The 26,639-nt window shown below is 40.4% G+C and overlaps 1 protein-coding gene across 1 annotated transcript; it reads right to left on the reverse strand.

Moving 5' to 3' along the window:
• Window positions 1–2,744: 2,744 nt before the first annotated feature.
• On the reverse strand, window positions 2,745–10,315 carry WNT8A (Wnt family member 8A). Its single transcript, XM_042453414.1, has 6 exons — window positions 10,245–10,315; window positions 10,106–10,139; window positions 9,639–9,777; window positions 7,186–7,311; window positions 6,699–6,841; window positions 2,745–3,287 (listed from the first exon to the last, which is right to left on the reverse strand). The coding sequence occupies exons 1-6, from the start codon at window positions 10,313–10,315 to the stop codon at window positions 2,745–2,747; spliced, it is 1,056 nt and encodes a 351-aa protein (XP_042309348.1).
• Between the last annotated feature and the right edge of the window lie 16,324 nt (window positions 10,316–26,639).

Raw genomic sequence — 26,639 nt, forward strand, 5'->3', positions numbered from 1 at the left:
ACTGTGTCTGGACTGTACTACTTCATGGCTGGAATTCTGTTGGTGAAGCATGCCTGCCATTACATTTAGCCTATGTAAGTTCTCAGTCATAGTAGGAGGATGTATTAAACATCTCCTTGTGTAATGCTGTTTCCACACACATATAGATGTGCAATCTCTCCTTGAGGCGCTGAAGTAAACTACTATGACCAGAGGGGCTGAGGTGGGGGCTCCTGGGTGCCTTCAGTTTTTCAGTGAAAAAAAAAAGAGAATTCTTTTTGCCCTCCCAGAACTGATGTACTCAATGAATGTCTCAAGGAGACTTAGTTGTTCCCTTTTTCTGGCTTCAAAACTACTAGTAGATGATCCCTGGGAACTCCTTGCTCATTGCTTGGCTGTGCGAGTGTGCTCTCTCAAGTGGAGGTTGGGCATGGGGGCAGAGAAGAAAGCCTGACAGAAGTCCACTATCAAAGCTGCTGCAAAAGAGAATTCCAGGTCAAGGCTTAACTTTGTTGCTTGTTCCTCCACACAAAAACACATCCTGCATGTGGGTAAAGCAGAATGTTGAGAAAAAAGCTAAAACCAAACATTTTCCACAATATATAGTGTTCTCTATGAACACTACATCTCACAGGTGCAGGCATTTTATCAGGCAAGCTTCCCCTGCTTTGCTTAGAATATGAGGTAATACAAAAGACATGTTTTGCATCTCAGTAAGAACTGGACTCAGAACTTTAAATTTTTAAGATAAAAAGTATGTATCTTTCAACTGAAGATTTGTTACAATACATGCATAGCAGAACTGTGAATAAGGAGCTTTATCACTCAGCGTTTTAAACTGGGTCCATCCTCCCAAGCTGGAGCCGGGACACAGGATAGAAGCAGGGATTATCGCATACTAAATCACTGCTGAATTGCCATCAGCCCAGGTCCAAGTTAAAAAGTGCTGGCGGAGTGTGGCTGGGACCCGGTTTGGATCCGGCCTGATGGTAGCCAGTGGTTCAGCGGCGATTTAGTGTACAGTAATCCCTGCCTCCCTCCCCCATTCCCCTTCAGCCCGGGAGGCTAGGGCCGGTTTAAAATGCTGAGGTAAGCTCCTAAATCTGCACTCAACATTATTCCATTTTGTATAGAAGGACAATTGTGAAGTTACCTCAATTTTGAGTTCCATGATTTCTTTGAATTGCACAGAATGCTTTCCAGAATAGAAAAAAGGAGATGCATGTGGAAGTTTTGGACTATCAAGATCTTTTTGTTTTGTGAATACAATAGGGGAAATACTTGTGGTACTATCTTGCCTGAGAAGGTGAACTTCTGGATGGAGTCTACATTTTGATAACTTGCCAAAGTGTGGGTGGGTGCATGGGTGGGTGGGAACTACTTAACGCAAAATGGTCATTAAGTCTATATTGTTTTGGTGCTCACCTAACCCAATACCATGTTTATCTCATCAAAAAATATTTTTGCAACAGCGGCATTGCAATCACAGAAAGAAAACACGTGTGAACCAGGCTACAGCCAGCAGTTACAATTATTGGAATAGCTCTGGCTACTTGGACAGAAAACACAGATAATGTTGGCTGCCAAGGGGCTGCAGCTTTGTGAGGCAGCCCTGGGCAATGAGGAAAATCTGTTCATTGATGGGTTATTTACCTATTACATTTATACCCCATTTTTTCTACAGCTTATGTGGTACCATTTCTTCCCATTTTGTCCTCCCAGCAATCCTGTGGAGTAGGTTACACTCAGTGAGTGTGACTGGGACTAAGTCATGAATTGTCTTTCATGGCTCGGGGGGGGGGGGACTAGTATCCAGACCAGCCAAATTCCAATTCAGCACTTGAATCACAACACCACACTGGCTCTTCAACAACTTTGGCTGCATCTGTGCTACAGAAATAATCCAGCTTGACACTACTTTATCGGCCATGACTCAAATGCTGTGGAATTCTGGGAACTGCAGTTATGTGAGACATTTAGCCTTCTCTTTCAAAGAGCTATGGTGCCACAACAAACTGCAGTTTCCAGAATTCCATAGCATTGAGCCATGGAAGTTAAAGTGATGTCAAACTGGATTATTTCTGCAGTGCAGATGCAGCTTTTGAAATCTGACCTGCAGCCTCCAGTTTCTGGTATCACCAGAACTATAAACAGAAAATAAAAATGACTTGGTGGTGTGCTTTCAGTATGCTATAATGTCTCAAATGTCAACTGAAAATCCACAAAAGTCTACAATCTAAGTTTAAAAACTACCCTACATTGTATGGTAGTAATTCATTAACCCCTTTAAAGCACCAAAGAAACGTGAAACCTTCTACCTATCCCAGATTCCACATTCAACAGTACATCCTCATAATCCTGCAGGGTGGACAAATCGTGGCACTCCAAATGCTTCTATCACCCTAACCAGCATAACCAATGGTGAAGAATGCTGGGAGATGTAGTGCAACAGCATCTGCAGGGCTACATTTTGCCCACCCCAAGTCTAAATAATGTGGGAGTAGAGAATGAGGCATATAAAACAGAAACTAGGTGGTGCATGTGAGGATATTCAAAATGAACATCAGTTTGAATCTGAAAAATGGAGAAATTGAACCATCCAGAATATCAAATAAGCATGATTAAAGTATATTAAACTTTTCTTGATATTTAGAAAAATCTGTAACATGATGAAGGAACATTTAACAAACACACAAAATTTACAAGACCCTTTGGATCAGTCTGCTGGAAGAGAGTCTTAGATAGTGGTTACAGAGCTGTTGCTTTTATCTCCTGGGTCCCCTGTTTCGCTTCCGGGTGTTATTGGAAAAAAAGCTGTCCCGTTTGGAACAATAATACTTTGTGATGACTTGTTTGCATTGCTGACATTTCACTGTACAACACCAGAGGAACTTGCAGTTGCAACTAGAAACAACTTCTGTCCTTGTTTCCTCTATTTTCAGTCCACAGTCCAAACAGACCTTCTTACAACTCCGTTTCTTGCCACTTTGCAGGCATTCTCGACCTTCAGTGCCACGAAGGCCCAGGCTGACATTGATGATGCAGTAGTTGGGAGAATCCTCCAAGAACACAAGATCTGTGGCTGGCACAGTGCTGAAGGCCTCATTTTTGGGTACATGACTCTCCGCACTGTTTCCTGCTCTTATCCTGTTGTTGTCCATTTCTAGCTTCTGAGCTTGGTCATATTTGGTTCTCAGGTAATTTCCAATTTCTCGGAAGTCTGCAAGCTGGAGCCAACAGGTTTGGATGTTGCAGCTCCCAGATACCCCATGGCACTTGCAAGTTCTCTTCATGGTTGTTTTTACAGCCTTGGGTGAGAAAGAGAAGAGCAGTTAGCAACACCAAGACAGTGCAAAACTTTCCCATTCTAAGTAAATCACATGAAAAATTAGTGAAGAAAAAAAAGGTTTAACTTAAACAGAATCATAGTGTTGGAAAAACCCACAAGGGCCATCCAGTCCAACCCCCTGGCATGCAAGAAGACACCATCAAAACACTCCCAACAGATGACCCTCCAGCCTCTAAAGACCTCCAAGGAACAAGGCTCCACCACCCTCCATTGAATCCATTGCTCCATGTCCTAATCTCTGGAGCAGCAGAAAACAGGGTTGCTCCTTCTTCAATATGGTATACTGTCATATATTTAAACATGGCTATCATGCCACCTCTTAATCTTTTCTAAACATACCCAATTCCCTAAGCCACTCCTCATAGAACATAATTTGCAGACCTTTCACCAGTGTGCCCACCTCTGGACATGCTCCAGTTTTCCAACATCTTTTCTTAAACTGTGGTGTTTATGTGGAACTTGTGTAGCTATAAGTAAAGATTCAGATGATCTGGTCCCAACCAGTTGAGAGAATCCATTGAAAATCAGTACTTTGAATTGGGCCTTGGAGTGATCTGGCAATCAGCCCAAATGGTGGCATATGTCCTAATTACCAGCTGATATATCAGTTGATACTTTTGAAGTTTCTTCAAAGGTAGCCCCACATAGAGTGCATTGGAGCTGTCTAGTCTAGCTGTAAGTAACACTTGGATAATTGTCGCATAATTTCTTTTCTCTGGCTACAGTGCACAGCTGCAAATCAGCTGAAAATGTTATAAAAATGAATCTTCCTTCACGTTTTGTTCTTGCAGTAATCCTGTGAAGTAGGATAGGGTGAGAGATATTGACACGCCTGGGCAAAGCCATTTAAGCTCTCCAACTGCCTGAAGTAGGAAGAAAAGGGTGCCCTGTCCAGGGCTACTTTCCATTGAGAGGACCAGTGACACAAATGTCTGGCTCTGAGAAAGTTCCCCTCTGCACCAGATGTTTGGCGCTGCCTCACTTTAGTGTTGACAGTGCTGGCCCTAGGCTTGTGTTCACCCAGAAAAATTCATGGTATAGTTATTGGTTCATGTATTTGAAACTGGGTTAACTACTCTGGATTTTCCCATTCTTTAAAAGGTCCAGGAGAATCCTGGATCGGGTGCAGGGCAAGTACTGCCTGGGGACGGAGCTGAGTGGAAGAATCCATCCCTGTGCTTTTACATCCCGCACCTAGTGCAGGAATAAAAGCTGGTGCAATAATCTCCCAAATTCCTTTTTGTTCTTGTTTGCCTTCAAGTAGTTTCTGACTTATAGCAACTCTAAGGTGACCTTATCACAGGGATTCCTTGGCAAAATTTGTTCATACGTTTTTTTTTCTTTGTCTTCCACTGAGGCTGAGAGAGTGTGACTTGCCCAAGGTAATCCAGTGAGTTTCGGTGGCTGATTGGGGATTGAACCTTCTCTAGAGTCATAGTCCAACTGTGTAGTGATGGTAAAAGCAGATAGTATTGAAGAGGCATGATACTGCCTTTACCACAGCATTTTCTCTTCCTTTCAGTAGCCTAAATCCAATTGTTAATGCCAACTAGACCAGACCCACCTTGAATTTTTATTTTTTGTGAAAGGGGGTGGTGGTTTAGAAACAAATAAAATCATCAGCACCACTACTGAACCACTGAATCAATGGGTACTTTGAAAACCAGCAATTCAGCAAGTTCCATTGATTCACTAGGGTGGTATCCAGACCGGTGCAAAGCGCCGGCCTGGATACATGCTAGGGTTAGCTCAGGGTGCCCTTTACAGATGCCCTGCAACCCTAGCACGTAACCACGGCATTGTAATGGCGGTGCCTTGTCTACATGGGCGCTGCCATTATGACGTCACAACCGCTCTGCATCCAAACAGCGCAGCACAGACGTGACGTCCTGGCGCCGCTGCAGGGCGCTTGTGGTGCCCTTTCAGCGGCGCCAGAAGGAGCTCCGCTTTGGAGCTCCTTCCACTGTGCGTATCACTGGCACGGCCTTTAAACGGCCGTGCCAGCGATATAGAGAGAAAGGGGCCGAGTGGCCCCTTTCTCCCTTTCCCCGCTGCTATCGGAGTGTCCTTGGGGCATAAACAAACAGGTATTTGGTAGCTTCCACCTTCTTTAAAATGGGAATGTAAGTGAAGGTGTTGTGGAGATCAGTCTTCAAAGTATTTTAAAACACCCAACTATAAATTAACCTTAACAGTTAAACTCCTCAGATGAAATTTAGCAAGCTTCACAAATTTCTTAGACATGTGAAATAGTTACATACTGAAGATTGCAATCTGATTCTATGCATGTTACTAGGGTCTTCTGTGCTCAATAGAATTTGCTTCCAGATAAGTAATCATTGGATTATATCTTTAATTTTTAATCCAGGAAAATATCCAAGAGTGCCAAACTCCTATACTGACATAAATAAAATGCTGCCTGCTGTCTCTTTGTCTGAGGAATTCATTCTATCATACCTTGTAGAAATAGTGTTCAGCATAACCAGTTATATAAACTACTGTTCTGTATAAAAGCAAATTAAAACATTCATTTTTAAAAATTCCCACAAATAGGAGTGAGCATCCCTTTTGTAAAAACATTCTTGGTTCTCCTGTAAAAATGAATGATGAGGAGATATAATGGAGGTTGCCCAACATCACTCACTGAGCAACAGTCTGGCAGCAAGGACTAGAAAGCAAATCTACCTATTGTTTTCTAAATGGAGAAGAAAGAATGGATTTTCCCAAGCGTTTTGCAGGAACGTTTATACTTTGCTGTTGTGTGCTTTCAAATAATTTCTGACTTATGGTGACCCTAACATGAACTTATCATAGGGTATTCGTGATAGAATTTGTTCAGAGGGGGTTTTCTTTGCCTCTTTCTGAGGCTGAGATAGTATGACTTGCCCAAAGTCACCCAATGGGTTTCCATGATCAAGCCTCCTGGTCTCCCAGTGTCCCAGTCCAACACTCAAACCACTAGATCACTATGGCTCTCATGTTTATACTTCCCTCATTATTAATTTGGTTAATGTGGTTTGTTACTATAATAATTATTATTATTTGTACCCTGAAATAAAAATGAACTGAATTGTACTTTAAAGAAAAACAAACATAGAAAGTACAGTAGATGATTGTTTCAAAGCAAATTAGGAATTCAGTTCAAAATGATTAGTTAAGCCATCTTTATTTCTGAAAGTAACATTTGGTTGCTAAACCATGAGCCTGATAAGGCAACTCTGCCTTCTTTCAGGTTGAACAAGTTGTCCTATCCCAGTCAAGCCTGGGAAGTCAAAGAGATAGTTCATTCAAAGGGGAAAATGCCTGAAGGGACAGCTCTGAAGCATCTCTATGAATACAGGCCAATTCCAAAAGAAATATTTTGACTTACCAGTCTCCCTGCCTCATTATTGTGTAAATTCATTAAAGCTCTGGTATCATGTCCTGTCTCCAAAGCATCCACAAAGTGTTTTGAAATTTTTTCACCAAATTCCACGTTATCACTGCAGCCACCCCAAATCCATCCTTTTCCACCTGAGGAGGAAAATGGCAGAATTTGTAATTAGTTCTATGCTGAAAAAAAAAAAACAGGGAAAGCAAGCATAGACGTTTTTAGATTGGTAGAGATGTGTGTGTACAATTAAGAAATATATTTCAGTCGTAATTTCTGTGTTTAAAGGAAATTACATCTAAGATTAGAATAATCTAACCTTTAGATTAAATTGAACCTTGTGACAGTGGGAAGCCAGACTGGCTTCCAGGAACAGCACAAAACATTGCCACTAAGACTATGCCATATAAAAGTGTGAATATTACAACAAAAACTGTTAACACCCTCGTTCCACTAGAATGCAATCTCAAGAGAAGTGCATGCTCACCCACATGTCCATTTCTTGAATTATCGCAGCTACAACTTTCAAAATCACCCATGCTGCAGTTCCTGGCAAGTGTGTACATTACTCCAGCTGAGCTGATGGCATGAACAAAAGATGTCTCCCTGGTAGCTGGAAGAAAACAGGCAGCACCAATATCAGGATCAGGAGCAATACATGAATAATATTTTTAAAAAACCTTCTATATTCCTTCCATGCTACATTCCCTTATATAAGTTCCATTAGGGGAAGGAATGAGAATATAACTGTACAAGGCAAGTCACTCTCACGATGAAGGTTCTACAGATGTATTCAGAAATTTAGTAGATGGGCAGAAAAGCATGCCACAGTGCAGACCTTTGAATTCTCTTTCCTTTCCTTTCCATTCTTTCTTTCTCTCCCTCTCTCTCCCCCTCACTTCTCTTTCTTAACAATGGTATTATTCCTTGTCTAAGACAACTCTATGAAATTTAGGAGGTCACCATAAGTTGACTTGGAGGCACACATACTCTCACATACACATCCATACAGTCTCTGCCAACTTTTTTTCAGTTAGTCTCAAAGGTGCTGCGGGATCTCTCTACACACACATACGCAGTATGGGGAAGGACAACATAACAAAGTATAGGGTATGGGGGTGAACTAAGTTCATGTCTATTATTTTTGTTGTTGTTGTGTACCTTCAAGTCATTTCTGACTTACAATGACCCTAAGGCAACTCAATCACTGGGTTTTCTTGGCAAGATTTGTTCAGAGGAGGATTTGCCTTTGCCTTCCTCTTAGGCTGAGAAAGTGTGATTTGTCCAAGGTCATCCATGGGTTTCCATGACTGCATGGAGATTTGAACCCTGATCTCCACTACACCATGCTGGCTTTATTTTTATTGTATTAGGTAAATTAAAATGTTTAGAATTTTTCTTGATGTATATTATTTGAAAGTAGAGAATAGATCTTCCTTTTTTTAAATAAGAAAACTTTAAAGGCAACTGCTTGAAAAAGCAAGAATATTAACAAAATACACAACATTCTATAGTTGCTTCGTCTTTCAAGAGTCCTGTGCCAATGTCCTTAGTGTGGAATAGGAACACAGACAGATCAAATAGTGTTGTCGGTGAAAGTGCTGTCACTTGATATCCAAGTACAAATTAACAGACAGTTGGCAATATTATGAGACTGTAGGCTGCTGCAGGTCTTTTGCAAACTTAACAAGGCACGAAGTCTTGTTGCATATAATGAACAATAATGAACAAGTTTAGGATTTGCTCAAATAATTTCTTCTGTCATTCTCAATAAGCAAATCCCTTTTGCAAAAAATCTCCTGCAACATGTGCGCTGAGGCAAAATATTTAGTAGTAAATATTTTCTCAGTGTATTTCATGCACAGCACATGGTCTGTGTATCACTACAGGCTATACACACATGAATCAAAGACAATTTAACTCAAGAATAAAAGAAGTCTATCATCACAACTTTACAACTCAACCAACCAGTACCAATACAACACCATTGACTTGCTTTGCTGGAAGATCTTTCAGTGCTGTTTTTGAAAATTACCTTGGAATTGTTATTATAAGCATTTATGGGAGAAACAAAACAGTTAGATGTTAATACTCATTTTTATTATTGTTAACTGGGGTGGCAGTCTTATGTGTCTGGGACTGTGATCCAATGAAATCAGTGAGGATCACTTCTAAATAGCCATGTATAGGACCATACGGGGTCATTTGTACTGTGTGATTGTTATCCCTAGGTGTGGCTACTTAACGTTTTGAAAATTGTAAGGTATTTTAAAGTTTTTTAACAGCCTAAATCCTTTGGTTAGTTCTAACAACAGTAGATTATAGAATCAATGGTACTATGTTAACAGTTGGGTAAATTCACTTGATTCAATGGGTCTGCTGTAGTCCAAATTCACAGTGGTATTTAGGTTTATATTTTTTAGACAAACAGTCTGGTTGAAAATTTTCCTTGATTTTTACTAAAAAAACAGAGGAGGTTCAGTTTAGTCTGGAAAAAATATTTTGGCCCAGGAGTGCTTCCACTAATCCCTCTGAAGCATGGTAGAAAGCAAGTACTGACAGAAAGGAAAGCCAGTACTTGGACTGTTGGGCTAGGACAAGGTCCCAGGTTCAAATCCTTGCTCAGCCAAAGATCTCAGTGGGTAGCTTAAAATTATTTTTGTGAGGAGAAAAGAAGGGAACTCTCCATGACCTCCTAAGTCCCCTAGAACAAGAGCAGGAGAGAAATGCAATAAATAATAGTAATGAATTAACATTTTATTCACGCACCTTTTCCATCTATTCTCCCATTCCACAGTCCAGGCTTAGCATTGGAACCGGAAACCAAAGTCCTGGTAAGCCCTGGGTCCAGTTACACGTGCCTAGGTTCATTATATATTTTGCTTGTTACACAGTTCAAACAGCCTGTCAGTAGAAAAGAAGGTACCCAAATCCACTTACCACTTCTAAGTCTATTGTGAGTGGAAAGCTGAAGTGCACTCTCTGGACAATTCCAGCGTTCCCAGGCAAACTGGTACTTACATTCTTCGATCCCAAGCTGAGCACCAGCAGCCACGCTAGTAGAGTAGGTCAAATATGCCTTTCATAAACCAAATAAATAAATAAATAGTAAGTATTTATTTTCCCTTTAAAAAAACCCCAACATATCTTGGAACACCCATTTATATTCAGTTCCCCATATTCTGTAGATTTCGGAAGGCATCTTAACTCTACAAGTATATTGATGGACGCATTTCATCATTACAGCAGATTATATCAAAAGCAGAGATTTGGAAAGTTACTTCTGTGGATGATAACTTTCAGAATCCCTCAACCAGCATGGCCACCGACCATTCTAGCTGGGAAATTCTAACAGCTGGAGTGAAAATGTATTGACTCTTCTGGTAAGCAATGGAGGGAGTAATTACCTTGGGTCCTGTCATGAGAAAGTTGTTCACAGACCTGAAGGAGAGGGAAGAAAATGCAATAAAATACCTAGCATACATAAACACAACAATAACAACAACACACAAGCATGACTAGTGGTAAACAGGCTTGAACTCCTACCATGCTGATGTGTTGAAAATACCGCTGTATATCCCAATAGTTGTAAGGATAACAAAGATGCTTCTCTTCATGGTGAATCTGTATTCCACCAGCTGGCCTCAGAGTCCCTTCACTTCCACACACACATACACACAGAGCACACACAGAGACTAAAGGGTTTTCTCAGAAAGAAAGAGAGGCACACTCTCTATAAAAAGACAAATAATCCCAGCAAAAAAGAAGAAAAAAAAAAAACCAACAACAACCAAGTCTTGTGGCCACTTAGAGGATCACAATTTATTATGGCACCATCTTCTCATGAGCCACACTTTGCTGGATGCCAGAATACAAAGTTGAAGTAGTGCCCATCTCAGTTATTTATAAGGTGGACTCCTGAATGGCAGGAACCCCCATTCATTTCACACCCAATGATGAAAGAGCTTCTGATCCAATGGTTGACAAGACAGCCAAAGGAAACCGCCTGATGATGCACTTCAAAAGAGAAAGAGTCCTTCCCCATCTGAATTTCTATAGGGATCCTGAAGAAGAGCAAACTTGCCTAACAATAGAGAACTTTTAATTCTATTAAGGGAGTTCTTTGCTTTGAGAGGGGATGCACTTGCTTTCTCCTTGAAAACAAACATACACCCACCCTAGCCTTCATCAAGGTCTCTCTCTCTCTTTGGCTTTCTAGTCACTCCCCAGCTATCAGGTTGTAATTTTGGCTATCAGGGAATATGCAGACCATCTTTGATGCTTAAACTGTGCCTTTCAATCAAGTGCCACTGTCTGCTGGGGGAGATTGTAGGGCCATTGGGCAATCGGGTTTGAGATCTCCACACCATGGAAGGAATGAGGCTCCAGAGACTTACCTGCTTGGTGCACTGGGAATATGGAAAAGGATAAGCTACAACTTTGGCTGGATTTCTGGCAAGAGGAATTTATCCTGCATGCTTCCTTCCTTTGATTTATATACCATTTTATATCTCCTTGGTACTCAATGCATGCTTGCAACAAGTTTTTGTAAAAGGTACAAATAAAAATTAATGTCATTCGCCACCGCTTTATCTGTCATGGCTCTATCCTATGGAGTCTTGGGATTTGTAGTTTGTTGTGGCATCACAGTTCTCTGAGAGAGGTGGTTAGATATTTCACAAAACTGAAAATCACAGAATTCTATAGCATTGCACCATGACAGTTAAAACAGTGTAAAACTGGATTTATTCTGCAGTGTAAGATGCAGCCGAGGTCCTGGGAGATCAAGATTCTAGTTCCCATGGAATCATTAAACTCATTGAGTGATCTCAGGTCAGTCAAACATCCTCCCACACATTATCTCTCTGAGCCCGAACTACCTCACAGTTTAGCTTACTTGTGAAGATGAAGTAGGAAGAAAGAGAGCCATGTCTACTCTCTCCAGCTCATCGGTGATGATGTGTAACATAAATATAAGGAATAAATGAATGTCTATGATGTGTAACATAAATATAAGGAATAAATGAATGTCTAAGAAACATGTTTTCTGACAAGGAATGTAGAGCAGACATCAAATGGAATGCACAAATTCTCATAATATGTACTAAAGTATTAAGTAAATTATTATCTTGACACTTTTTTAAAGGAACAATGAGGCTGTCAGCACTGCTGAAATAATCCACTTTGACACCACTTTATCTGCTATGGCTCAATGCTATGGAATCATGGGAACTATAGTTTTGTGAGACATTTAGCCTTCTCTGTCAGAGAGCTCTGATGCTACAACAAACTACAATCCCCAGAATTCCATAGGATTGAGCTACTGAGGTAAAACAGTGTCAAACTGGATTATTTCTGCAATGCGGATGCAGCTAATGAAACATTTAACCATGGACAAAATTATTTTTTGGTCTACATCTCCCAGAATGCTCCAGCCAATATGGACAACAAACTGATTAGGGGATTATGGGAGTTGTTGCCCCTCCAATTTCTCCCCCAGGTCTGGTATTTAACCACAGCAGTTGCTTTCATAGACAAATTCCACATTACTGCAGTAAGACAAAGTGAAAAAAGGCCTGAGGATCCTTCAAGGCAGTTGTTCTTTGACTCCAAATTTATTAGCAAGCCATGGAAGAAACTTATCATCACCCAAGATCATGTGAAAGGGAAACCTGGAGCCAGTCTGGAAAAGCTGCTAACACACATTTGCAATCAGGGGATTAAAATGTGGGGGAGAAGGGAGAGTAGTGTTAATGTAATGAATGTAAAATGCCGTATTCTGAACACAGAAACCCGCCCCGCAAAGAGAATTTATTCTCTGCAGGGAGGACAAAACTCAGCCTAGAGTTTAACATCCTGGGAAGATAGCTTTCCTTCCAGTGAGCCCCAGGAAAAGACTTCTGTTTATAAGAAAAACAGAAGAAAGTGACTACCAACCTGGAAACAGCTTTTATTGAGAACCCAGAGCTTGGAAACCAGATTTGTTTGTTTTTGTAACTGCAACTCCCCAAATCCCGCAGTCAGCATAACCAGTGGCCAAGCAGTCCAAAATATGTTTTTGTCCCCAAGAACTGCTAACAGTCATCTCTCTTATAAAATCATGATGAAGAAGAGGCAGCCCCATAACCAGAATTTTAATAGGGGCAGTCTGCATAATGAAGAAGACAAGCACTTATGTAGGACATAGGTGTGTTGTGATACTGGGAAATACATTATTAAATAATGTATTTAATTTATTAAATTTATTACAACTGATCGCTAAAGTTAGAATCAGCCAAGCTATCCTATTCCCCATCACCATGTATGGATGTGAGAGCTGGACAGTTTGTTAGTTTGTTAGTTGACTCGAGGGTAGTTAACAACAACAACAAATGTTATTATTAAATAACCCTTCACCTGGAAATAGATATTGATGCAGACATCCCAGTGAGACCAATGACTTGCTCTGGACTGGAAGGCTAGAGGGTCATTTTGGGGCGGCCAGCCTTTCTCCCCTCTATCACTATTGCTCTGTGGCTACTGGTCTGTTCACAGGGTTGTCCTGAGCCCTGCTTTTATCTGCTGGAAAGGAGTTAGAGACATGGCAGAGCAATTCTTCTGCTGATGAGAAAGAACTATGTTACTCTGGGGAAATATATTATCATATTATTATATGAAGAAGTGATTAGCAGTAATGTGAAGCTACAGATAGGAAAAGTAGTTTGATATTGGTAGCACATAGAATTGCTACTTTTCTTCCTGGCAATGCACCTTTTGTCTGACAGGGAGAAATGGCATACACTGACACAATCCTTTTCCATGCTGGCCCTGTGGTAAGGCAGAGTGGGGGGATTGGTTCAGGCAGGTGATGCCAGGAGGCAGCAGCCATATTCACTTGTCCAGACTGCCTAAACCTCCCCCCACATCAGTCATTCTCCTCTGTTGACAGTGTCCTCTTAAAACATAGTTGGCCCTCCATAACCATGGATTCAAACATACGTGGCTTGAAAATATTCAAACAAAGTATAAATTCCAAACAGCAAACCTTGATTTTTCCATTTTTTTTATAAGGGACACCACTTTGCTATGCCATTATATTTAGTGGGACTTAAGCATCCACAGGGTATGCATGCAGGGGTTGGTCCTGATGCCCAGCTGATACCAAGGGCCCACTTTAGTCTGCTACCCTCAGGAAGTATCAATGATACTCCCCCATAATCAATATTTTGTTACAACATTTGTATTTATTTTATATAACAAACAAACAAACAAACACATAAATTACAGTTTAAGAGGTAACCATGAATAGGTAAAGATAAAGGTATTTCCCGTTTACAAGGTTGTCAAGTCGTGTCCGACTGTAGGGGGTGGTGCTCATCTCCATTGCTAAGCCAAAGAAACCAGGGTTGTCAGAGACTACTCTATGATCATGTGGCCAGCATGATTGCACAGAACGCTATTTATCTTCCCCCGGAGTGGTACCTATTTATCTACAGTAGTACCCACGGGATACGAATTGATCGCGTTACGAAATTTCCGGGATACGAAAAAATAGATGGAAAAACTGTTCCGGGTTACGATGTTTTTTTCGTTTACGATTTTTTTTTTCGGCGCGAATCAAACCCGCAAAGCGCGGCTAGCGCTTCCAGCGCTAGCCGCTAGCCTTTTCGGGTTGCGAATTACTCGGGTTACGAAGGGAGCAGCGAAGGGGGAGAGGGAAGAGAAGGAGGAGGGGAGAGAGAGAGGGGAGGGGGGGGGGGGGGGCGAAATTAATTTCGTAACCCGAGGGACTACTGTACTTGCATTTGTATGCTTTCAAACTGCTAGGTTGGCAGAAGCTGGGACTAGTGATGGGAACTCACCCCATCATGCGGCACCCAGGCCTTGAACTGCCAACCTGCCAATCTTGCAGTCAACAGAGTTGGTGTCTTAACCAAACATGAATAGGACACATGAATAGATATATTGCATCAGGAAAAGATCAAGCCCCATACATTTTGCTTCCAGGTTATTTGAAGGACCAGCTCTCCCTTTATGAGGCTAGTAGAGCTCTAAGATTGTCCCAACATCTTCTCATGTTTTGTCCCAACATCTTCTCATGTTTGATCCATAGGACAAGAGAGAGGGCCTTCTCAGTGGCTTCTCCAAGACTTTGGAATTCCCTCCCAAGAAAGGCCAGGATGGCCCCATCACTGCTCTTCTTTTAGTGGCAGGTATGAACATTTTTATGCCATCAGACTTTTCCAGTCTGGTGAGGGTAGGGTTTTGTCCAACTCAGATTTTAGTTAAGGTTTGTATAGAGTTTTTAATGTTATTGTTGTGTGCCTTCAATTCATTACCAGCTTATGGTGATCCTAAGGCAAACCTATCATGGGGTCTTCTTGGCAAGTTTCTTCAAAGGCGGTTTGCCATTGCAATCCTCTACGGATGAGAGAGTGTAACTTAATCAAGGTCACCCAGTGCGTTTACAAGGCCAAGCCAAAATTTGAACCCTGATCACCCAATGTCCTAGTCCAATGCTGGCTCTCATTTTCATATTCTAAATGTTTCATGTTTTTAACTTTATAAATCATTTAACTATTTTTTAACTTTATATTTAGACTTTTCAACGCTTTTGTATTTTTTTTAATTTGTTGCTTTTAAATTTGCCTTAATAAAATAAATATATATGATCAAGAGGATAAAAAACAATACAACAGGAAGCAGTGGTGCCATTTCATATCAACACATCATGCCACAGATTATCATCATGTTGCTGGAGGAGAGTAATCAGTGCTGCTATTGTTTACTTGTGAAATAAAAGGATTACCATTACCAGCCATGACATTTGGATTGAATCTTAGCGCAGAGATAGGGAAAGTAGTGGGAAAGGGTTAATTCACTTAGTGTATCATTAATAAGCAAAAAAAATCTGATTCAACTGTATTTATGTTGCAAGGGAGGATGTAACTTTTAAATGAAAAATTGCCATTTCAATTTAAGTCAAATGATTTCATTAAAAACCCAAGTGGAATGTAACTGAAAATTGCTATCCCTGATTTTACTTCCCTCTGTCCTCACTTGTCCCGTGTTAGAGTTTGGGAGAGAAAGTAAAAGCTTTCCCCCCCCCCCCATTTTTATTTAGAAATATACACACATTTAAGACACACAAAAAACCATCCTCATAACATCTCACAAATATCACAATTACAAATTAACAAATAAAACAAATATATATACATAAGATAATAGATATCGGTATCCTTCTAGTTCTACTTCCTTAACAATCCGACATTCCCACAATTTGTAGTTTAGTTGTTTACTCCTAATACCCAATATAAATCATTTGTGATTCCATGGTATTATTTCTATTAAAAAGCAATTCTAATATCTATAACATATTTTAAACAAGTGTGATAGCAAGTATCTATAATATAGTATAATTTTAACAGTAATTTAAGTTTGAGTTCAGATTTTTCCAAGACAACTCCATTCTGCTTCTAAATTTTCCTTTGACTTCGCTCTCAAGGATGCAGATAATATATCCATATTTCTGGCTTCATATAATTTAATCAGCCAGTCTTCAACAGAGGGGATGATCATGGTTCTCCAAGTTTGGGCAAATAAGATTCTTGCACATGTGACCATATACAAAGCAATTCTCCTGTACTTTGATATTTTTATACTATGGGTCATGTTTAATAAAAACAGCTTTGGGTTGAGGGAAGTATCTATATCAAAATTGCTTTGCATAATTCCATGCATTTTTTGCCAATATTCTTTAGCTTTCGCACATGTCCACCACATGTGAAAAAATTTTCCCTCGGGCTTTCCACACTTCCAGCATTTGATGTTACCTGTTTTATATATATAGTGAATTTTTGGGGGGGTTAAGTACCACCTGTGGAACATCTTGATATAATTTTCTTTATAATTTTGACATAAAGTAAATTTATTTGTTTCCTTCCACGACTTTTCCCATTCTTCTATTGATATACTTTGGTTTAGGTCTTATGCCCATCTTACCATGTTATGTGTCACAACTTCATTTTCTAGATCCCTTTCTTTAAGTAGTTTATAATATTTAGATGTATGCTTACATTTTTTGTCCACCAGAATTTTATCTATTTCGTTGTTATCGATTGTCAGCCCTGGGCTCTTGTTATCTATCTTAAAGTGGCTTTTTAGTTGATTATATAAAAACCAATCCATCCCCTTTCCTTTTAATTCTTCCATTGTTTTCAAAGTATATTTTCCTTCTGAATCTTTATTTATTAATTCTCCGTATTTTAACCAATGTGTATTTTTATTTCTAGTTCTATTATAATACGCTTCTTGCACTGAAACCCATGGAGGAATGTTCTTATAAAATTGATGTTTCACATTATACCACACTTTAAGTAAGAGAAAGTAAAAGCTTTGTGAATGAAGAAGAGGACACCCAAGGTAACAAGCCCCATATGAACGTGCCAAAGCACTAGATCTTCAGCGGAAGCCTTTCTCTTGGTCTCTCACCCCAGCATGACCAGATGTCCTCCTTTTCCTCCTTGTCCTATTTTCTGTCCAGGAAGAATTTCACAATGCCCTCCGTTCTGAACATGATTAAGAAGCATGAAGTTACATTTATATTAGTGTTTTTAGCTTTTATTTTACAATATCCTACATTTCTCTTCAATGTCCTACACTTTGTGGTGCATTGTCCTCCTTTGTGGTTATGACATCTTGGTCGCCCTGTGCCACCATCACAGGTTCGCTTGGTGAGGATACTTGGAGAGAGAGACTTCTTGGTGGTTCCTCCCATGAAAGGCTAGAATGGCCCCTTCCCTGCTTTCCTTTCATGAGCAGGCAAGCCGGTTTAATACATCATTGTGCCCAGAGAGGCTTCTTATTGGGGTGCTTGCTTTGGATTTTATATTTTTAACTCAGTGTTTTAAAGAATTTTACATTTTAGACTCCAACTCTGTTAACAATCTTCTTCAGCATGATGCTCCAAAGGGCTACGGCAGATCTCAAAGAAGAAGACAGCATTTATATACGCTACTGTAATGATGGTAGCTTGTTTAACTTAAAGACTCTAAACTATCTAGTCTGTGAGCTGCTTTTTGCTGACGATGCTGCCCTTGTTGCCCATACGGAAGCAGCTCTGCAGCACCTAACATCTTGTTTTGCAACAGCTGCAGAGCTTTTTGGACTGGAAGTCAGTCTGAAGAAAACAGAAGTTCTCTACTAGCCGGCACCTCAGGAAAAACACTACCATCCCCACATCACTATAGGCACATCTGTGCTTAAGTCCATCCAGCAGTTCACCTACCTGGGAACCATCATCTCCTCAGATGCCAAGATTGATAAAGAGATCGATCACAGACTGGCAAAGGCATATAGTGCATTTGGAAGGCTTCACAAAAGAGTCTGAAGTAACAAACACTTGAGGCGAAGCACAAAAATCAGTGTGTATAGAGCCATTGTACTGTCTATTCTCCTTTATGGGTCTGTAACATGGGTCACCTATCACCAGCACCTACGACTCCTTGAACGCTTTCATCAGTGCTGTTTACGCACAATTCTAAATATACACTGGACTGACTATGTGACAAATGTTGCTGTCCTTGAGCAAGCAGGGATCACCAGCATTGAGGCCATGCTATTGAGGACGCAGCTGCGCTGGGCAGGACACGTTTCTAGGATGAAGGACCATCGCCTCCCAAAAATAGTATTCTATGGTGAACTCGCCACGGGTCAGCGTAAGAGGGGCGCCCCAAAGAAGAGATACAAGGACTCCCTGAAACAACATCTCAGGCTTGGCCAAATTGATCACCAACAATGGTCCACCCTGGCCTCACATTGGGAGGCATGGAGACGCACTATTCATGATGCTGAAGCCTTTTTTGAAAGCTCACGGCGAACGAGTCTCGAAGAGAAACGACAACACAGAAAAAACCACAACCCAGAAACATCACCCAAGTAGACTTTCTGCTGTGCTTTCTGCAACCGGACCTGTTTGTCCCGGATTGGCCTTTTTAGTCACCAACACGCTTGTACAAAGCGCGGGATGAGTCCTTCCTGAATCTTCGTTCGCGAAGCAAAGCCAGAGAGAGAGACATTTTTGACTGTTATATTATTGTGGTATTTGTGTTTTAAAATTGTGCTGTTTTGTTGTAGTTGTTGTTTTGAAGCATCTTTGGTGAATCACGTTGGATCCAATTTGGGAGCAAGGCGGAATAGAAATAAAATAAACCAAGAAGCTTGAATTGGAGTTAGAGGATCCAAGCAGTCCTGGTCTGGAACTGTTGAAAGCACAGTCTGGACCATCTCATGCAGCTTCTGAATCTCTGTGCAGGAGATAAATGCTGAGCTATTTCATTCTTCTGAACTTTGTACATATTGGCCTAATCCAGGTAGGGCATGAGAACCACAAATACTCCTTTCCTGTAAGCAAAAAAAAAGACCTCTTCAAGCCCTAAAATGGCTCAGAGGAACAAAAACTTGGCAGTCTTGCCCCACCATGCCCCTTAGGAGCTACTGAAGGGCCATAAAAGAATATGAGAGAATGCAGTGATGGGTGCAGTTATCCAAGGTTCGCTGTGAGGTGTTGGGAGAACACAGGAGGACCATCTTGATGCAAAAAGACCCCCTCTTCTACCAAGTCACCCTTACTACTTGTTGGTTTAATATATTTTAACCTTTAAATTAATAGTTTTATAATTATCATACTGTAATCATCAGCTTTAAAAACTGGCTTGGATCTTATGACCTAAACATGGTAATTCCTCAACTTTGACAGAATAATAAAAAATGAGAAGTAATGTTGCAAAAATCCAAGGGAACCAGCATGAATTGTAAAACTTATTGGCTCTTGAGCAATGTTTTTCATTTAAGTAATTAATAATTTAATTCTAAAATATGTCATTTATTGATTTGTGCTAAGCTAGTAACATATAAATCAGTTAAGTAAAAATTACATGTAATTGTGTTACCCATTCCTGTTAGAAAATTGCTAATTTAATTTCTAATGTAATTGATTTTCAGTTGTTAGTTTAGGTCTTTCTCTTAGAACCCACATATGTAAAGTTACTGTCTCTCCTAAGCACTAAAATTAAGAACCTCCTCCTCTTCTTTGACAAAGAGAAAAGAGTGCCACTCCAGTTAAAGACTATATCCTAATTAGCTGCTAGACAAAAGAGGCTGATCAAAGTTTTAATGCAAAAAGAAATATATTGATGGTAAGCATTTTAGAGGAAGGAACTGGCAAAACCACCTCTGAGTATTCCTTGCTTAAGAAAACCCTATAAAGTTCATGGGGTCACCGTAAGTTGACAGGTCACTTGAAGACACACACATAAACACAGAGCATGATATGATAGCTAGTTTTGGCACCAGCTCAATCCTTTGGCCGGTAATAGAGCTATGGTAATTTCAGAAACTACTGCCAACTGACAGAAACTACTGTCACACAGACATGACTGCCATAGACATATATAGACACGCACACACTTGCTCTCCATTCTCTGTAGTCCCTCCAGCATTTAGCAGACATATCTTCATTTGTATGTCTCAACCTAACAGGTATAATGCCAATGATGGAGAAATTAAATATAATCTTTTATAATATTGACCCATGGAACTCACCGGGATTCTAGCCCATCGTCTTCAGTCTTGATAATAAAACCCTTAGTGCCACAAGATTTTGAATAAAAGGGCACAGTCAATTGATTTTATTTATCTTCAGTGCTAGGCCCCACATCTTCACTATTGTTGGTGACATTACTAAATGAAGCAAGCACTCCATGTGCTTGTTCTCTCACAGGGTGTGTGTGTGCACAATAAAGCAGAATATCTGAAAGATATGGAACCATGTGATGGAGATCCTCAAGCTGCTCATGAAATTGAGCTCCCAGCATTAGGAAGGTACTAATGAGAGATCAAATTCAGCTGCCAGTTCATTTCATTTTGTATACTGAATGAGGTAGGGCACCATCTTGCCCTTTGTCTCAGGCAGCTAAACAGCTTGATTTTAGTCCTGTACTTTACTGCATGTATAAACACAAGTTTGTCACACTGAATTCAGGGAGAACTACTTTTGACTTACATCATATTGTATTGGATGCCTGTAATCCTAAACATACATAGAATCATAGGATTGGAAGGTCATTGAGTCAAATCCTCTTCCATGCAGGAATACACAAGCACCCCTGAGAGAGGGACAGCCAGCCATTGCTTAAAATCCTTCAAAGAAGGAGATTCCACTACCCTCTGAGACATTCTACAGTGGACCATCCACATTTGCTGGGGTTAGGAATACAGGATCCCCACGAAAGTGGGGAAACTGCAAATAGCAAACTACTATTTTTTTTTAATTTATGAGAACACCTCTCTAAGAATTTCTAGGTCCTCCAGCACAACTCTGGCCTGGGAGGGAGTGAAAAGGCTGGCCCATCTCCATCAGGGCAAGCCTCAAGAAGAAGAGTGTATTTTTATTTTTATGCATTTTATATTTATGTATTTTTATTCCTGTAACCTGCCCGGATTCCTTGTGAGTGGGCAGACTATAAATAAATCTACCACCACCACCACCATCATCATCATCATCCTCATCATCATCATCATCATCATCTCTATGGTAGCACAACTCTATGGTCAACATCCAATGAAAAGTGACCATAGAATTATGCTGGAAGGCCTACAAATACCTAGAGAAGTGTTCTCCTTAGGAATCTCTAGGTCCTCAAGTACAACGTCTGATGCAGGTTGGCCATAGGTTGATTCCTGGAGAGAACATATTAATCAAATCTGCAAATAATCACATCACAAAAGTCAAAACTGCAAATGTGGAGGGTAGACTGTATTTTACTTTCAAGCAGCTCTTACAGTCGATGTGTTTGAATGTTAATCCATTGGTTCATGTTCAGGTTTCTGGAGCAGCATAAAACAAGCTCATTCCATCTTCTACAGGACATCCCTTCAAATACTTAAATATGCCTATCATATAACCTCTCCATGATGTGAGAGGGGATAGGATAAGCATCTTATTGAGGAGTGAGATCTCCTGAACTCACTGGATTTTGACACAGAGAATCAAGCTGCATGATTAATTTTACATTGCAATGGTGAACATGAGATATTGTATCTGGAAGGCAGTTAGAAAAACAGCAGAACAAATGTATCAAGCAAAGTGTGGATTAATGATTATATTAAATGTTGAGTTCAAGAGCAGATAAAATGGCAGGAAAGGTGGACCAATGTATTGTAATGCTTTATGAGAGACTGTATCTTGATTAGCTTTTAATATGTTTCTCAGCTTAGAAATTGCCTTCTCCCTGCTTATCACATGGTGAAGGAGTAGTGGCTATGCTTTGGGCCAAAGAAGACAAACACCTTTATCACAGTCCCTAGATAGGTGACAGAAGATCAATGAATGCACAAGTGAATTGTGGAGCTTGTGACAACAAAAATGTTTTAATAACTTCCAGTGTAAATCAGTTTTGAAGTTGTTTGCATTGGTTGGAGAAAGAGTTATTATTTTACCTATGTTGTGCCTCAGTGCTAGCAGACACTTTGGGAAGGAATGTTTCAAAGTTTTGAGATGCATTGAGTAGGAGCTGCTGAGGTCTCCCATCATGTTAGCTCAAGGCCAGGACAATCCTAGGCATATTCAGTTAAATTTTAAGGTTTTTTTTAAAGGTTGGAAGTTGTTCTGTGTTCCAAGAGATTACAATAAATAGTGATATCTTCCAAATAGGAGAAATGTGTTGGGACTTGGTAGTATTTCTTGCCTGGTTTTTTTTTACATACCCTCCAACTGTCCCGATTTGGCAGGGGCATCCCTATTAATTTTGTGCTGTCCCACTTTTTCAGTCTGATTTAAAATGCCCCAGTTTCTCTCTTCTTTTTCTACTTCCTCGCTTTGTCCTCCAGTAACTTCAGTTGCTGCATACTGAGTTTAAAAAGTGTAAATCACTCTTTAAAAACTTGCTAGTCACCTAGGTTCTTTAAAAACATAATGTGTGGGAGCATTGCAGGTAAGGCACTAGGGTCTCAATTTGTGCCCTCCTGATGGAGTAGTTTTGTCCACATGCTGCAGGATACCCCTCAGACCCTCTTCTGCCCCTCTTCTGATGTCTTGATCTCTATCAGAGGCAGGAATGCACTCCATCCCTCTTCCCAGGGCATATTTTAAAAACCCTAAACCAGTCTTAAGTGGACATAAATACCATAAAGGCACCAGATCCTGCCTGATCTTGGAAGCTAAGCAGGGTCAGCCATGGTTAGTACTTGGATGGGTGACCACCAATGAATACCAAGTGCTGTAGGTTATATTTCAGAGGAAGGAACTGGGAAAATATTCCTTGCCTGAGCAAACCCTAAGAAAGTCATGGAATCACCAAAAGTGGACAGGCAACTTGAAGGAGCACACCCACACATGAACACAGATCTTCATTATCTCAAGGAACAAATCCCTTCATATTCCTGGCATGTAGGTTCTGTTGGGAGCCCCACCACTTAAGGGAAACCAAATTGACCCTCTTCAGGAGCAGGGCTTTTTCTGTTGTGTCCTCATCATTCTGAAATTTTCCATGCATGCATGTATCCCTTTATTTATATTCCACCTTTCCCCCAGACTGGGAGTCAAAATGGCTTACAAAAAGGGTTAAAACAGAATAAAAACTACAAAATTAAGCTTAAAAGAGAATTAAATAACAACAGAATTAAAACACTTTAAATTTTCCGCCAAAATGTTTCTTTGCATTGGATCCTCCCTGCTGCCTCTCCACAAAACACCCTCTTATTCATTTCAGTTGATCCCTCAATAATAAAATTGTTTGCTGTATCATCAGAAGCAATGTGCTTCAGTTGCTAGGGAAAGGCAGACAGAGGGTGCAGCTGCACTCAGGTTCTGCTCATGAATTTTCTTATGCAGAACTGGTTAACCACTTCATGAAGACAGTTCTGACTAGATAGGCCTCTGGTCTGATCAAGCATGATCCCTCTGTTTTTATCCCATGTTGTATGAGTTTTTGCTGGGTTATCTTCTCTACTTTTAATGAAATGTTGTATTATTGTTTCTACTGTATGTTAAATTGGCAAATTGCTGCAGTATATTTAATAAACAGCAATGTACAAAAGCATATTTTTCCTATATTTATTTTGTATAGTTATATTGTGAGAGAGATTTATCCAGTGGTTTTATGAGCACAAAGGAGCTCACACAGCTAAGGCCTGGTCCAGATGGGCACAATAGGACGTCCTCGTCACGTGCGATCTGGAGGCTGCAGCTTCCCCGCAGACCAAAGCTAGGCGCCGGGAGACCGTCCTTTTTGGAAAGTCTGTCCCGCGCCTAAGGTTTTCTACTTCTCCCTCTCATCTGTAGTCCCTACACCTTCTCTCTAGAGCAGTGGCTCCCAAACTTGGTCCTCCAGATGTTTTGGACTTCAGTTCTCAGAAGGCCCAGCTACTTTGGCCAAAAGTAAGGAATTCTGGGAGCTGAAGTCCAAAACACTTGGAGGACGAAAGTTTGGGATTCTGTATGCATGTATCTAGACAGCACACGACCATAAGTAAGTAGAAGCAGAAGGCATTGTGTGGAGTGTCTTATTTTTGTTTTATGGTATGTGCAGATGCTTCCTACTGTATAGTCTCTAAATATGCCGTGTGGGGAAAACACACACAAATGAGCCAACTTATTAAAGGATGGGGCCATCATTATGTGCATTATGAGTTGGAGTGAAACAAATGGCTGGTGTTGGACAAGGACCAAATAATCCAAGCACTGTCTTCAAAACATTAAATGTGTCATCCAATCCAATCCTACCAAAAGCCAGTGGTAAAAATATCTTCTTAAATTCAGCAATAAAATTTACATTTTAAATTTGCCCTTTTAATGGTAGAATTAAAAAATGTAATACAAAAGTGCGGAACGTTACATTCAAAATTTGTCAACAGTCAAAATTTTGTGAACATTTGTTTAATACTGTTCTTAGCCGTGGAAGTCAGGGAAAGCATCTTCCTTCTTTTTTAGTCCTTTTGTAGTTTTTAATTGAAAGGTGATATAATGAACCCATAAATGTGTAATTTACTGCTAGACATCCTCACATTGTGTAAGGACTTGGACCTGTTTTTAAGGGGGGGCAGGTTGTTATTAATTTTGCCTACTTGCTTGGAAGAGCAAATTATTTTTCACATCATCATTTAAACAAGCTTATACATCTGACACTAACAAATACAAGTACTTGAATTGCCTCCATACTCAATTTAGTTTATTACTCCAAAGGAAATGTAAACAGGATATACTACAGGCATCGTTTTTGGAGAGCTCAACAACATTTATTGTTCTTCTTGTTGTTGTGTCCCTCTAAGGATGTTCCCACTAGGGGAAACCCGCGTTCTGAATCGAATCCAGGAGTGGTTTTCATATTAGGATCCGATTTAAAACTAGAACAGTTCTAAGCAACCCGCAATCGTCCCCACTACATCGAATCGTAGAGCGGAGATAAAAATTTAAACAAATTTTCCTCTTTAACACATGTTAAAAAAAACACTAGGGTCTGACCTACGTTTTTTCCATTGTTCGAGTTAGGAACCGGAGTATTAAATAGGAACGACAGCCTTTGAATCGGGTTGGGATGGATGAGGAGCGACTGCGGTGGGGCTGTCCTTGGAGTTGCCCTTCTTCCCCATCCTCTGCTGTCCCATTTTTTCTTCCTCACCCTTTTGTTCGCTTGTGGTCTTCAATAAGAGATAAGATTATTTTATTTTTTTATTTTAATTGTTATCAGCGCTTAATCTCTTCAGCGCTTTAAGCACCTGCATCTGCAAAGGAACTACAAGGCTTTCCCGGTGGATTGCAACCTCCCCTCTGTTGGGGGAGAGCCCATTTCTAACGGAGGAGAGGCAGGAAGGGAAGGCTCCTCTCAAAGAGGCATTCCCTGCGCCGTTTGCTCTGATCTCACCCAGGCAGGAGGAAGGCTCCTCGCGAGGAGGCATCTGATCTTGCCCAGACAGGGAAGGCTCTGATATGGGGGGGATAGAGCCTTTCTCCCCTCTCTTTCCTCAAACGGAATCTGCCTTCTCCTCCAACCCTGGAAAGAATCTTTGGGAAGATTGCTCCCTCCCTTCTTTGCCAAGAAGCCTCCCCCATTGATCTGTGGGCTCTGGTAGGGATTCTCCCTGGCTGTCTTGGGAGACATGAAGAGGGGATGCTGCCATGCAAAACCTATCCCATAGTTCCTCTGGAAAGAGCTTGGGTTTCCTACTAAATTCGCTTTGCCAAGAGCCTCCCCATTGATCTGTGGGCTCTGTGAAGGGATTCTCCCTGGCTGTCTTGGGACATGAAGAGGGGATCTGTATGCAAAACCTATCCCATAGTTCCTCTGGAAAGAGCTTGGGGTTCCTACTAAATTCGGAGGGAAAATGTATAGAAGGCTGACAGCGCTTATGACGTTTTGATCGTTAAGCACCTTGATTGGTTCATTTAAAAAAAAAACCGCCAAAAATACATCATTTCACAAACGGTCAATGAAATGGAAACGCTGACGAAAGTTAAATCGCTTCCAAATAATCGGGTTAACGTTACGTCATTCTGACGTACATTGATTGACAGCTCCAAATAAGGTATGGAAGAGAAGAATCGCTTTATTTAACACCGATTTCATGCCAGTAGGAACGCTTGCAGGGTAAAAACTTCGATTTAAATAACCAGATGGAACGAAGAATAACGCGTTCGGAACGCGAGATAACACCGAGGTTTTATTTGAATCGTTTTTATTAAAAACTTATTTTAAATCGTTTCAAATATTAAGTGGGAACAGCCTCTAATAATCTTTTTTTTACTTACGGTGACCCTAAAGCAACCATATCATAGGGTTCTTAGGAAGTTCCTCTATAGCTCTATTTCTCAGTGTCTTGATCATTTAGTATACTTATATTTTATTATTTTATTATTATTACCTTTATTTATGAAGCACTGTAATTTACACATCGCTGTACAGA

The sequence above is a fragment of the Sceloporus undulatus genome, chromosome 2, assembly GCF_019175285.1.
Source record: "Sceloporus undulatus isolate JIND9_A2432 ecotype Alabama chromosome 2, SceUnd_v1.1, whole genome shotgun sequence".
Taxonomy (NCBI): Eukaryota; Metazoa; Chordata; class Lepidosauria; order Squamata; family Phrynosomatidae; genus Sceloporus; species Sceloporus undulatus.

Bases quoted from the DNA above. Each gene is read 5' to 3' on its own strand.
- WNT8A (XM_042453414.1), bottom strand. From the start codon at position 10,315: ATGAAGAGAAGCATCTTTGTTATCCTTACAACTATTGGGATATACAGC. The intron at 6,842-7,185 runs GTGAGCATGCAC...TTTCCTCCTCAG, and splicing joins TTCAAGAAATGGACATGTGG to GTGGAAAAGGATGGATTTGG. The intron at 3,288-6,698 runs GTAAGTCAAAAT...TTCTCACCCAAG, and splicing joins ATAATGAGGCAGGGAGACTG to GCTGTAAAAACAACCATGAA.